This window comes from Buteo buteo, chromosome 16 (assembly GCF_964188355.1).
Source record: "Buteo buteo chromosome 16, bButBut1.hap1.1, whole genome shotgun sequence".
NCBI lineage: Eukaryota > Metazoa > Chordata > Aves > Accipitriformes > Accipitridae > Buteo > Buteo buteo.
This window is the reverse complement of record NC_134186.1, coordinates 10,748,030-10,760,909: the sequence shown is the minus strand read 5'-3', so window position 1 is coordinate 10,760,909 and position 12,880 is coordinate 10,748,030. Positions and strand designations below refer to the sequence as shown.

General features: G+C 50.6%; 1 protein-coding gene across 1 annotated transcript in view; it reads left to right on the top strand.

The window, feature by feature from the left end:
* Positions 1 to 12,625, top strand: part of HRAS (HRas proto-oncogene, GTPase) — a 43,172-nt gene extending 30,547 nt beyond the window's left edge. Inside the window, exons 2-6 of the mRNA XM_075047828.1 lie at positions 1,968 to 2,121; positions 6,752 to 6,930; positions 9,235 to 9,394; positions 10,111 to 10,235; positions 12,317 to 12,625. Coding sequence (XP_074903929.1) covers positions 2,011 to 2,121; positions 6,752 to 6,930; positions 9,235 to 9,394; positions 10,111 to 10,230 — 570 coding nt within the window. The 5' untranslated portion in view covers positions 1,968 to 2,010 and the 3' untranslated portion in view covers positions 10,231 to 10,235; positions 12,317 to 12,625. The remainder of the gene's footprint in view (positions 1 to 1,967; positions 2,122 to 6,751; positions 6,931 to 9,234; positions 9,395 to 10,110; positions 10,236 to 12,316) is intronic.
* The last annotated feature ends 255 nt before the right edge of the window (positions 12,626 to 12,880 follow it).

The window sequence follows — 12,880 nt, the reverse complement described above, 5'->3', positions numbered from 1 at the left end:
TTTGCTGCATTAGCAAATGCACCAGATGCAGACTGGAACTAGAGTGGCCTTTGCCGGCACAGTTTGTACCAGCTTCCAGGGTTTTGGGAGCAGGGCTGGCGAGCCTGGGGAGGAGGGTGGAGTGATATAACTGTCCGGGAGGGTGTGTGTAATCGCCATGAGATGGTGTTGCAGGCTGCATTGAATGGCGACCGGGCAGGGGAACCATGAGCTCGTCTTCCTGCTACCTGCTGCGTTTCAAGTGGCTTCCCCAGAGCTCACAGATGACGGCTGCAGACGAGTATCTGACCCTGGGGTGACTTTCAGTGGGCAGGGGTTGCAGTCCAATGAGGGTGGATTTCTATTTAAACATTCAGGATTTTGTAATCTTCCTGAGTTGAAGTTCCTCTTTCTTGGTGGAGTTGGAGCAGAAATTTAAAGGAGGAGGTTGGGGGGGGTGAGTTTTTTCCTGCTGAAGGGCCATGGCAACTACACAGTGCTGCAGAAGTGTGGTTTGCTTGTCCTGACCCTAATCGTCATTCCCAATTAGCACCTGTCATGGTAGCATCTCTTGCTCCCCTGTGGGGCATGCCAGCTTCATCTTGTGGGAGCAGGGGTGCCCTTTCCGCAGTCGTCCTCCTCCCTCTTGTGATGGCCAGCACAGCAGGAGGCTTCGTTAGCTGGAGGACTGGCAGAGGGTGTGGATGTGCCACCATCTCAAACCTGTCCTGCGGTTTGAGGTTTAACACAGCCTTGAGGGTGAAGACATGGACCTAACAGCATACTTGGGGGGGCTAAGACTTCTTCCCCACTCCTGTGGGCATTGACATCCAAATCATGTTGGCCAAGGCTTTCAAATCTATCTAATGAGTTTGGATTGCTAGCTTGAGATAAGACAAATTGGAGACAGTGCTGAGCACTTCTGGAAAACCAGACGTCTTAACTTGGTTACTTTAGGGTTTACTTTTGATTTACACAGCCTGTACCTCTGTTTTCTTATCAGTAACACTCCCTTATCTCTTGAGGTTTGCTTGGGGAATGTGTGAAGTTTGCATCCAGACCATCAGGCTGAAGGATTGCAGCATATCACTGGATAAACATAGTTTTGTATTCAGTTTTGTGGAATATTTTGCCCATTTTAAAGTAACCTTCATTACTAGTGGAGAGTATTAGGTTAAATAGCTCTGGATGCTGCAGTTCCGTGCTGTACTTTTAGACCAAGTTTCATGGTTTTAGTGAGGCTCTCTCACGTTTGACACCCCAGAGCATCAGACCATAAAAGCAAAAGGAAGACGGTGGATCCTGGAGGCACAGTACAGGGTGACAGACTGAAATAAGTATAATTTTCTCTGGTCAGATTCCCAGGGTAGTCAGTGTGCTGGGTGGGAAGAAGGTACACAGGGGCATCCCTTGGGGCACACAGGCCATCCCACCATCTCCCCATTTCTAGGCCAGGCTTGCCAGGGTGGTGCATCTGTGAGCTTGAGATGAGAGACCAGGGTGGTCCTGGAGCAGAGTACCCTGTGCTGGCAGTTTCCTAAAGCTACGTTAAAAACATGTTGCATCCCTGATGGTGGCTCGCTGGTTTTCACCCCGAGGAGTGAGGGGTGGCTCTTTGCCACCCAGAATAGCAGTGAAGTGGGTTTACCTTGTCCCATCCTCAATCCCTACTGAAATCAAGCAACTTAAAAGACCGTTAAAACCTTGAGGGGTGTGTCCCTTCACCTCTGCCTTGCAGAATTAGGTGTCTCTGTGTTACAGCGTGCTGGATCCCAGACTTTGGTGTCTCTACCTAGCAGCATTTGGGTACTCCTGGGATGTGCAGGAGACGTTGGCAATGCTCAGTACCCAAGGAATGAAGCTGTGCTTTGCAGATTTCTGCCTTTCCTGACAGAAGAGGGGGGCTGACCGCTCAGCCTTGCTGCAGAGGAGGCAGTGACAGGGAGGGACCCCCTCTCCTAATGTGGTGGCTGTGTTTCTCCTTGCAGGTGGTGGTGCTCCTGGAAGTCCTGCTCTGGGGTTGGCTGGAAGATGACCGAATATAAGCTGGTGGTGGTGGGAGCTGGTGGTGTCGGGAAGAGTGCTTTGACAATACAGCTCATTCAGAACCATTTCGTTGATGAGTATGACCCCACGATAGAGGTAAGCAGCTCTGGGCTTGGGGTCCATCTGTCTGTTTTCCTCTTGCTCTTCTCCACCTTGCCTCCAACCCTAGAGCATGCTCGGCTTGGTCTCAGGTCTAAACTTGAGCAGGGATGTTCCTCTGCTTTGCAGAGCTATTCTGAGTTGCTATGCACATGTTCAGAGGTCGCAGTGACCGACTTTTGCCTCCTGAAGAAGGTTGGCGGTGTCTGCTGAAGAGAGATGGTGAGGGAGGCAGCAAAAGTGGGCAGAGGGGGACGCAGCAGAAGCAGGCAGACCTGGGCAGGTGCTGAGAGGCAGCACAAAAGTCCTCTTTTTTGATAAGACAACAGTGTAGGGAGGGGTTAAAGGTTTGGGATTGAAGAGCCATTTTGTGCCTGTGCTTTCGTTTCTTCTCCTGTGAAATCAGAGTAAATATATTGACTTCTCATGCAGGATGTTTTGAGATTTACTGATGAAATGGGTTTTATCAGAGCTTGGTTGTATTATGTATGTCCTGCAGTTTGAGCGAGACGTACTGAACAGCTGAACCATTGTGGTTCTCAGAGTGCTGTCTCTGCTCTATTGTGAGGAGCTAAAGGTTGATGCATGGGTCTCATAGTTGGCGTGGATGGTAGCACTGGCCTGTCTAGCTCAGCACCCTGCCTGTGCAGATGGGGGGATCCAGTCTTCAACATCCATTACACTATTTATTTATTTTTTTTTCTTTTAAAAAAAATATTCCATTCTCCAACTGCTTTCACTGTTGCTAGCAAGATTCTAATTACCCCCTGCATGCCTTACACCTTCGTTCAGGGGAGATGTGGGCAGCAGCCGCTGCTCTGCACAAGGAGTAAGTCCACCCTAGGAAGGCAAATTACAGCTCTGTCATGCCTCTTGGACAATAACCTCCCTGTCTGCAGTCCTAAAGGACTCTCTACCAGATGTGTATAAATGCAGCTGTGGTTGCTGCAGTTATTATTATCATAATGGATAAAAGGCTCCAGCTGGGATCAGAAATCTGTTCTGGTAGGTGTTGTATGTGTAGTCCCCACCCTGAAGAGCCTACAACTTAAATAAACAAGCAAGACAAGGCTTGGTAGAAAGGCAGAAATAGTCTTACAATCCTACAGATGGGAAGGAGAGAAAGCACTTACAAGCACGTGCTATTACGTCATTTGGCCAAGGTCACCTAGAAAGTCTGTGGCAGAGACTGGAATTTAATTTAAGGGCTCCTGAGTCTTGGTGCTGCACCTTGCTTATGGATGCAGTTACCTTCTTCCCCAGCTCCTCTCCCCTCACATGCTTATCACCAGTAGCATTGTTTGCTTTTGTTAGAAACCCATTTCAGGTTGGTTTCAGCAAAAGAGCTGCTGATGGAGAGCAACCTCCCTGGGGAGGCATCTGCATGGATGGGTCCTCTTTTGGACCTTACAGTGGGCAGGGGCAGCTCTGACCCAGTGATGTGCTGGGTTATGGCATCCTATTTTTTTTTTTGTCTCCAGCTGCCTGCCCCTTGTATGTACCCTGCAGGGAATTTTCTCCATGTAAGCAGACAGTGGGGAATGTAAACCTTGCATGGCATTTCCCAGCATACCCTCCTTGCCCTGCCCACTCCTGACATGCCCTGGGAGATGCCCGCTCTTGTCCCCTGTTCCCCCAGCCCCACTCCGCTCTTCTCCTCTTTTCTTCCTAAAGCAGCTACGAGCTGCTCTTCACCCCTCTCACCCCTGGTGGTTTTCTACCTGCAGGTCCCACCAGCCCCGATGCCTTTGCAGCTCCCTCGGTCGTACCCCACATCCCGCCCCCGGCCATCTTCTCACTCATTCCAGGGTGACTCCTTTTAATTATGCTTCATTTTATGGGGAATTAGGACGCACAGAGAGTTACCTGCCAGCCATCTGAATGTGACCAACAAACCACCCTCCTGTGACTAAGCTGCTTTGGATCATGCCCAGGAGCTGACTCTGACTGTTCAGCCGGCTAACAAACAGCACAGCAATGCTGAAATGAGCAGGATAAAAGGGGGAAAAAAAAGAGTATACGTGCATGGAGCAAAGGCGTTACCCATCACTTTAATGAATCGAGTGCAGGCTGTGCTGCAAAGGGGGGTGCAAGTGGGTCGGAGTGCACTGAGAAGGTGCTCCCCAGGACAGGAGAGGTGGAGAGTGAGTTTGTCCCCTGTCTGGGGCAGAGACCCTGACTGAGTGTCTGCTCCCCTCCCGCCCTCCCAATTCACTAGTGCAAATGTCTGGCTTTGTAACTCAACTCTGGCCGACCCGCTACAGCACGCGCTTGCACGGCTGCTCTTGGGCTGCCAAGGAGTCTTAAGACCTTCAGTTTGGGAACAAGAGGGCTGAGGCACCAAGTAAATGCACGCCGCTGGCAGTGTCCCATGGCGAATGAGCGGGGATGGAGTAAAGAGTCAGACTGTGTTGAGAAATTCTTTGGTTCATCTTCCAGCTTTTAGCAGTCAGCTAGTAACAGGCTTCCCAAGCCTCTGGTCGCATCCTGACACCGTAGCGTCTAACAAATGGACCTCTTGGCCTGGTCCCCCAGCACACCCAGGGTGCTCCCAGCATCCATCTGGGATCCTAAATCTGAACCCCATGCGGACGTTGTTTCTGCCACCTGGCACTTCACAGCTGGGTCCGACCACTTTCCCTTGTGCAGGGAACACACAAGGACTTGCTGCAGCAGCAGCAAGGTCACCAGACGGCATGGCAGGGATGGCTGAGCTGCCATTCCGAGCATCTCAGGGGGGTTCAGATGAAGCTGGACACAAAGCAAGGGTGGGGAGAGCTTGTCCCCTTCCTTTGGGGAGCGGTATGCAAAGCATCCTCTGCAAGACTCTTAATACCTTTGCTTTGTTAGCGAGCTGGCTGGCCTTACGGGCAGCCTGTTGATGACCTGAGCCGAGGTGCGGGATCACTTCTCCGTAAGCGTACTGTCTGCTCGTGAGACCTCCTGTAACTGGGGACTTGGCAATTAATTGTGAACATGTGTGCCAAGAGGCTGGTCCTCTGCACGCAAGCCAGGGCCCAGGGGTGGGAGAATGCTCTGCTGTGCAGAGCAGGCACTGGGGTCCTCTTTGCCGGTCCTTGCCAGGCACTGGGACCCCGGAGGTGGAACCAGTGCTCTTCTACCTTGCACCAGGGAGGCTCCAGATACATTATTGATTAGAAATGGGAGCCCATCCCTGCAGGGCAGTCTGCCAGTTGCCTTCAGAGCGGTTGGCTGGAAGCCAGCCCATCACGCTTATTCCTGGTGGGTCAGCAGTCCCCTTTTTGGGAAGGCACGGCGGAGAAGGTCGTGGCAGAGCAGATCTCATCTCTGATCTCATGGCCCTCTCCACAAGGTGAGGAAAGACTTTAATTAGCCCCAGTAGATGATGTTGTCGTAGTAATGAACCAAAGGGTGGAGGCCACGTTGGCCCCATTCCCTTTCCGTGCCGCTGCTGGTCCTGTCGGTGACCTTTGCTGCGTTGGCTGTTTGTCTGCAGACCTGCAAAGCTCATCTGATAACATTGTTGTGGTCGCTGGAAGAGCAGCAGACGTTTGAATTAATTCTAAACTGCAGCCGTAGCCTCTGCGAATGGCTGCAAAGCGCTGTTGTGGTCATATTGCTGACTCGCACCTTTTTCATGCCTTTGGTTTTGGCTTCCTTCTCTTGCTGAGAGCCAAGGATGCTGCACTGTACCCAGGGGATGGCTATCGGAGAGGGATGAGGCTGTTCCTTCATGCAGGGGCTGCCCCAGCAGCATCCCTGCTGATGAGACCGGGCATGGGGGAGAGGCATGGTGGGGAGGAGCGGTGCTTTGAGGAGCCTGCCTTGAAAATGAAACCTTTTGAGGGATGCCCTGGGTGATTTCCAGGCCTTCTCACATCTGTGATAAGTTGCGATTGCCTCTGCTGCAGGGAAAACCCCCAACTTCAAAGGACCTGCCTGGATAGTCCTTACCTCTCCTGGAGCACTCTGGGCACAGACTGGTTGTGGGAAACACCTTCCTCACAGCGTGATTTTTTTTTTTTCCCCTCATGTTTGAAGAAGAGGTTTACCATCAAGTCCAGTTTGCAGCCTTACTGGTGACATTATGCTTCTGGTGCCTGATTTGAGGTGCATTGGAGGTGCTGCATTTCCAGGTGATCTTAAACACCTTCCAGCCCTGCAGATTGCAAATGGTGGCTGGAAACCCTGGCCTGCCAGAGCCGCCTTTCCTGGGTATCCCCTTCCAGCACTAGGGCAGGGTGGCAGCAGAAGGGATTAGCCAGGACTAAATAAAGCTTAGGAAAATAGTTGTCGAGGGCTTATGTGGTGTGGTAGAGACAAAGCTGCCCCTGGTCTGCCAGAGGCAGGGCTGGGAATGGGGAGAGCAAGCCAGGGGCTGTCTTCTCTGGCTCTGCCAGAGAAGAGGAAACCTGCTCAGCTGCTCCCTTTTTCCTTTTATTTTTTTTCTCCTTCTTTTTCTCCTTTTTCCTTTCCATCCCATTTTTGAAACAGATTGAGTCAGCTATTTAATGGGAGCTAAACCCAGGCAGAGCGTGACCTGGCATCTTCCCAGGGATGCACTCGCTGCATCCCTTCGCTTGGCAGGACCCAAGCCCTCCCTTAACGCATCGTCCTCCCTTTCTTTCCCTCTCCTGGCCTGCAGGATTCCTACAGAAAGCAAGTTGTCATTGATGGAGAGACCTGCTTGTTAGACATCTTGGATACCGCAGGGCAAGAGGAATACAGTGCCATGAGAGACCAGTACATGAGAACAGGGGAAGGATTCCTCTGTGTCTTCGCCATCAACAACACCAAGTCCTTTGAAGATATTCACCAGTACAGGTCAGTATCCTGGAAGGGCCCCTTCCCTCTTGCCCTGTGCAAAGGGGAGGCCTTGCTGCTGCACCCTCCTGCCCTGCCTTTAAGATTAGGCCCCACGGTGGAAGCACTGGCTGCCAGCAAAGACAATTAGCTCAAGTGGCCATTCCCCAGGGAAGAGACGGAGCAGACAGCTAATGTCAGTGACTCCAATAAAACCCATCCAAAGGGATTGCTTGTGGCCTTTGGGGACTCGGTAATGTAATATTTAAGTGTTTATGGTGACTAAAGAGAGAGCTGATCCTCTATGACCCCCTCCCTTCCCTCCCTAATTAATGGAATTGCTTTGTTAGTGGAATCGATCTCAGCGACTTCTGCTGGGCCTGGGAGCTGGGAGAGGAGGCTGGGAAGGGCAGGGAGGGCTGTTTCCCCCGCTGGCAGCCATTGTGGCAAGGCTGCGGTCTGTTGGCCACACGCACATGGGGAGAGGCAGTCCTTGCCCGTTGGAGCTCGGTTTCAACCAGGGCAAAGATGGAGCAGGAGGAGAGTCAGAGCCCCGGCGAGGTGACTTGCCCAAGAAGACGTACTGCGGGGGCAGTGGCAGAGCAGGGACCCCAACCCAACGTGGTCTTGCTTTGGCTGTACCCAGGTAACCCATCCCGCTTCTCCCTCCCTGCTGCCATCACCCATGCAGAGCTGGAGAGCCAAGGAGATGATATAAATGCAGCGGGAGTCTTCCCTGGTTACCCCGATGCTAGCGTAGGGAGGGATCTCTGCTTTATGCCTTTCTTTGAGGCTTAGCCGTGATGGGAGGCACTTGCAGAGGATGCAAGAGATGGCTCTGCCTGTCCCCGCTCTGTCCACTGCCCACCAAGGGACCATGTTCCCCAGTCCCTCATCATAAATCTGGGTTCCAGATAATCCTGTAGCTCCGAGCACAGGCACAGCCCTTCCTCGCTCCGTAGTCAGAGGCGCTGGTCCGAGCTGTTGAGATGTCCGAGTCTTTGGCTAGCAGGCGTGTTCAATGTAATAACTATATGGTTGGACTAATTTGGCTTGGTTTAGCTGAACCAGAGACAAAGGATGGGATTTTCCTGAAGCACCTGAGGGATTCGGCAGCATTCATCCTTGTGCCAGGGCTGGTGCCTGTGAATCACTCACAGGATGGCTCGTTTTCAAGCCCCGGTTTTAATCATGATGTAAATCACCGGCTTTCATCTCGTTTTGCCTGTGCTCTTTGTGTTTGCACTTTTAAAAGAATATTCCCCAGAGAAATGCTGGCTCTCCCTGGTTAGTAATCATTAGGAGGTATCTCTTTCCAGCTAAGTGTAGCCTGTTCACTAAATTTAGTACTTAGGTTTGCTGATCAGGATGTTACTTGGAACATTTAGGGGGCTTTATGATATATCATACATATAGTCAGACTGCATTTCTATGTTCTACTACATTAAAAAAAGATGATTGATTTTTTTGTGTGTGTGATACATGTCCAGCTTCTTTTGGATGTAAGTTTGAATTCAATTAAAGTGCAGAAATCAGCATTTTAAATAACGTTTTTACTAGTTAAATAAAACCATGTTAAATGTTCTGGATGCATGAGCAAGGAAAAAAAAAGCTGTTTTGCATCTGAAGTTAAATGATTTATTAAGGAAAGGAAGTTATTATCTATCAGGAGGGAATTGAATGGATTGTTGTGGTCATAATGGCCTTTAAGATTTTTAGAAGTGGTAGATCTCATCCTCGCCCACCTAGTTTTAAATCCGAGGTTGGAATGAAGAAGTGAGCATTACAGCTTTTTTGCTTCCCAGTTGGTTTCTCAACTTTGAGTGACCTGAACTAAACTGAAAGGAAGTAAATACTGCCTGTGCATCTGCAGAAAAGGTTACAGCTGCCAAAAGCTGGTTTATCAGCTCAGCAAATTCTGGTTGAAGGTGATTTTTTCTTTGTCCTCATTCAGGGGTATTACTTGATCTAAGATGTTGGAAATAACACAGGTAACTGCTTTGAGTATTCATTTTTATTTAGCTTAAACTATCTTAAGATCATGTCTTAATATAGATTTTCATAATTTCAAGTTGTAGTTTGTAAACAGTTGCATTTAAAGAGCAGAAGTATGTTTAGTTTTCGTTTCCAGAAGTGCCCTAGCTATTTTGCTGTTTACTCATTTATGTGCCATGGTCATTGACATTCTCCTGAAAGCCCAACACAAGGCACTTGGCAGGAATGAAGTGCAGCTGTTAATTCTTGACGAAGAAGCTGGTGGGGAGTGCCCTGGAGCTGCCCCTGATGCCTTTTCTCCCTTCACATTGGCACCTCTTACTTTTGCAGGGAGCAGATCAAGAGGGTGAAAGACTCAGATGATGTTCCTATGGTGCTGGTGGGAAATAAGTGTGACCTGCCAGCCCGGACAGTGGAGACCCGGCAAGCGCAGGACCTGGCCCGGAGTTACGGGATCCCCTACATAGAAACGTCTGCCAAAACCAGACAGGTAGGAGGAGGGTTTTAAACAAAATCTTCTTTTTCTTCTCTTTTCTCCAGTGCTGTCCTGGAGAGGCAGGAACGGGCAGACACCACCTTGCGGATAGATGAGTGCAAGGGCTGGGGTTAGTTGCTTCCTCAAGGCTAAATGCTCCATCAGGACATTCCCTCCCCTGTCCGGGCTTGAGTGTCCAATCTGGAGAAGTACGTAATTCATGCTCTGGCATCAGTGAAGGGCAGATGCCTTCTCAGGGCTTTCTCCAAGGCTCTGGAATAACTCCCATTGTCACTGCAGGTCAGGTAGGCTCAGGGGACTTGGCTAATCCCATCCATGGTCTATTTTGGTAGACCTACAGACAGAATATACTGGTGCTGGAAGGACCACGTGGGGGTCCCAGAGCACAAAGGTGAAAATGGAGCAGCTGATAACCTTCAGTGGTCTAGTGGTGGCTTTTCTCTCGGGTGGTAGACCTCATTCAGGCTGCTGAAAGCTGATGAATCTCAGGGACCTAAGAGCTCCTTGGCCTTGTGGTTGGTCATTCAGTCTTGGTCTCTGTTCGGAGGCTGCACTAAGATCCATGTTAGTCTTCCCAGCTTGGTTGCATGCCTTTAACTCTGCAATCTGCACTGCTGGGAGACAAAGCTAGCTGGGGAGCAGAGCCCTCTCTTCTCTCGACTGTCCCCTTTCGAAATGGGCAGCTGCTTCAAGCGATGCTTTTCTTCCAGGGTGTTGAAGATGCATTCTACACCTTGGTGCGGGAGATCCGTCAGCACAAGCTGCGCAAGCTGAATCCCCCAGATGAGAGCGGCCCTGGCTGCATGAACTGTAAATGTGTGATATCGTGATTATGGTGAGTTTTGGAAGCAGGAGATGGGGTGCAGTGGGGAAGCAGGGCAGGAGGTGACTGCAGATGCACTTGTCTGCAAACAAATTCAGCAGAAACAATTTCGGCAACGGGTATTTTTTAATGAAACACTTTTTTGACTGAAATAACATTTTTCTTTGAAAACATAGGTAAGTCAAAATACCCACTTTCCTGAGGAAGTGTGTAGGAGGAAAGTGTTATTTGTTTTCCCCCCTCATTATGTGGAACAAAATTCTACAGAATTGAATTTAAAAAAATATGTGTTTTGTCATGCTTTCCCTGAGAAAGCTCCTTCCCATGCTGCCCTTCTGAAAGAGGAGTCGAGCTGGTGTTGAAGGTGTGCGGCTCACTGTGTGTTCACCAAACTGGCCCTAGAAGAGTTCAGATGAAGAACTGGGTGAGCGCATTGCCTCCTAGTGTACTCGTGTAAATTGCCTCATCCTAAACCTTCAGAGCCCACCTGTCTCACTGTGGAAGTCCTGTGTTCCTCAGAAGAGTTTTCCCCATCAGATATATCCCCTGGGATATTTGGAACTGATGCAATGTTGAGAATTAGCCATAAGGGGGCTGTTTTGCTTTTATAAATTGTGAGTGCTGGAGCCAGAAACAGTGTTTTTCACATTGTCCGTGTTCACTTGCCCGTTTTTCTTCTTTCTTTTTCCATCCATGTTCACTTGCCTGGTTTTCTTCTTTCTCTTTCTTTGTTGTTTTTTTTAAATGATGAGTTTATTTAAATCATTGCAATCCTGCTGGGTAGCAGGGAGGGAGAACTCCTATCGGTGTCCCTGTGTGAGCTGGGTGGCCTTAAGCCAAACTCCTGGGAACATCTGGCTGTGTAACCAACTCCTTCCGTGGCCGAAATGGAGAGAGGGGCAACTGGGGATGAGTGCACCGGGGACTGGGGTGCAGGAGAAAAGCCTGCACGAACATTGCCCTTCATGTTTTTTTGGGGAGTCTCCCAAGCACCTGGACTGGCCCTTCACCCCTTTACACAACTGCTGGAGTCCTAAAGAGAAGCGCATGGTGCTAAGAGGGTCTCGCTGAAGGTGGAGGTGGGCAGCTGGTTTTCCTCTGTCACTTTTTGAGCCAAAGGCCATGAGTGCAGAAGAGCTCTTCCCCGGGGAAAAAAAACCAAAAACAACAAAACGAAATGCTGGCAGCATTTGCTTCCTATGAGCAAAAAACCACCAGAGCACCCCACCCCTCTGCTCCCAGCCGATGCATGCAAGGTCTCCTGGGGGCCAAGCCGAATGCTGTGCCCAGCACACTTATCACTGCTAAGGGAGGTTTTCCAGATGTTCAGGTCCTCCAGATGTTCAGGAACATTTCCTCTGGATGGGGATGTGAGCTCGGGGCTCATTTCCTGCTCTGGCTCACAGCTGATGGCACGGGTTCGGCAGATGCTGCTGCTCCCCAACACCAACTGCCAGGAGCCCGGTCCCCATCACAGCCTGGTGGCCAGCACTGGCACGGGCAGTGCCTTCAAAAAGAGGGGCAAGAAGGGGTGGGAAGGAGTCTCTTGGAAAGACTCCACTCTGTTAAGAGAGCATGTCCTGTGAGTTGCCCACATCTTTTTCTGCTCAGGCAGCTTATTCTAGCTGCAGTGGCCAAGAGCAGAGAGGGAGGACTATCAGGGCACAAAAGGAGAAGCAAGGCAAGGACACGCTGGGTTTGGGGGATAAGGGTGGGTGTGTGGTCAGGGAGGCAGGGACATTTGGCTGCATTTGCCCTGGACTCACTTTGTGGTTCCTGTCATCCCTGGAGGAGGGAGAAAGGTCTCACCAAACAGTGCCCCTTCCCCAAACAGGGTTTGGACAGAGGCAGAAGGTCTGGTGTGATGCCCGAGGCTCACCCATCGCTCCACAGACCATTTGCTTGTTTCCTTTAGCACACATGCAGATGCTTTGCTGAGCCAGGTCCAGTCCTCCAAGACCTGTGTAGCCCTTTGCTTTCCGTCTGTGGGCACTAGCAGGGTCATCCTGAAATGTGAGGGGTGGGTAATGGAAACAGTCCCCACTGGTTCTGACAGTGCATGGGTGCTAATGAGTGTCCTCTTCTGGTTTCAGCTGACTGGACCGTGTCTTGGAGAGGTTCCCACTGTGCAGAGTGCAAGGAAAGAGGTGAAGCGAAGGAAGAAGCAAACGGATTCAGGGGAGGAGTATGGGGGGAGGGGGAGAGGAAGAGGAGGAAGAGGACAGGGGGAGCATGAGCCCCTCCAAGGACTATCTCGCACTTCACCCAAGCCTGCAGCAAACGACTTTTTTTCTTTTTTTTTCTTTCCCCATCCCCTCCTGCTTTGGCCTCCTTCCACCCTGGCAACTGTACAAAGCCACAGATTGAATCACACTAAATTATTATTTGATGGTCTCGACAAACCGTCTTGATGGCTGTGTCCTCCTTCCAGAAAGTGCTGCTGCTGGTGCTCCGGGAGGATCGCTGGTGGGACAGCAGGGAGGGAAGGGCACTGAGATTTGCTCTCCATGGACCGAGGTCATGCTGTAGACCATGAAGGCAATTGGGGTGAGATATCCTTCAGGGAAAGAGCTGTCTTTGTCTCCAGCAAGCCGTCATCATGTCCCTGTCCCCCCCAGCCCACCTGAAACTCTTTGCTGGCCCCAAGTTTTGGTGGG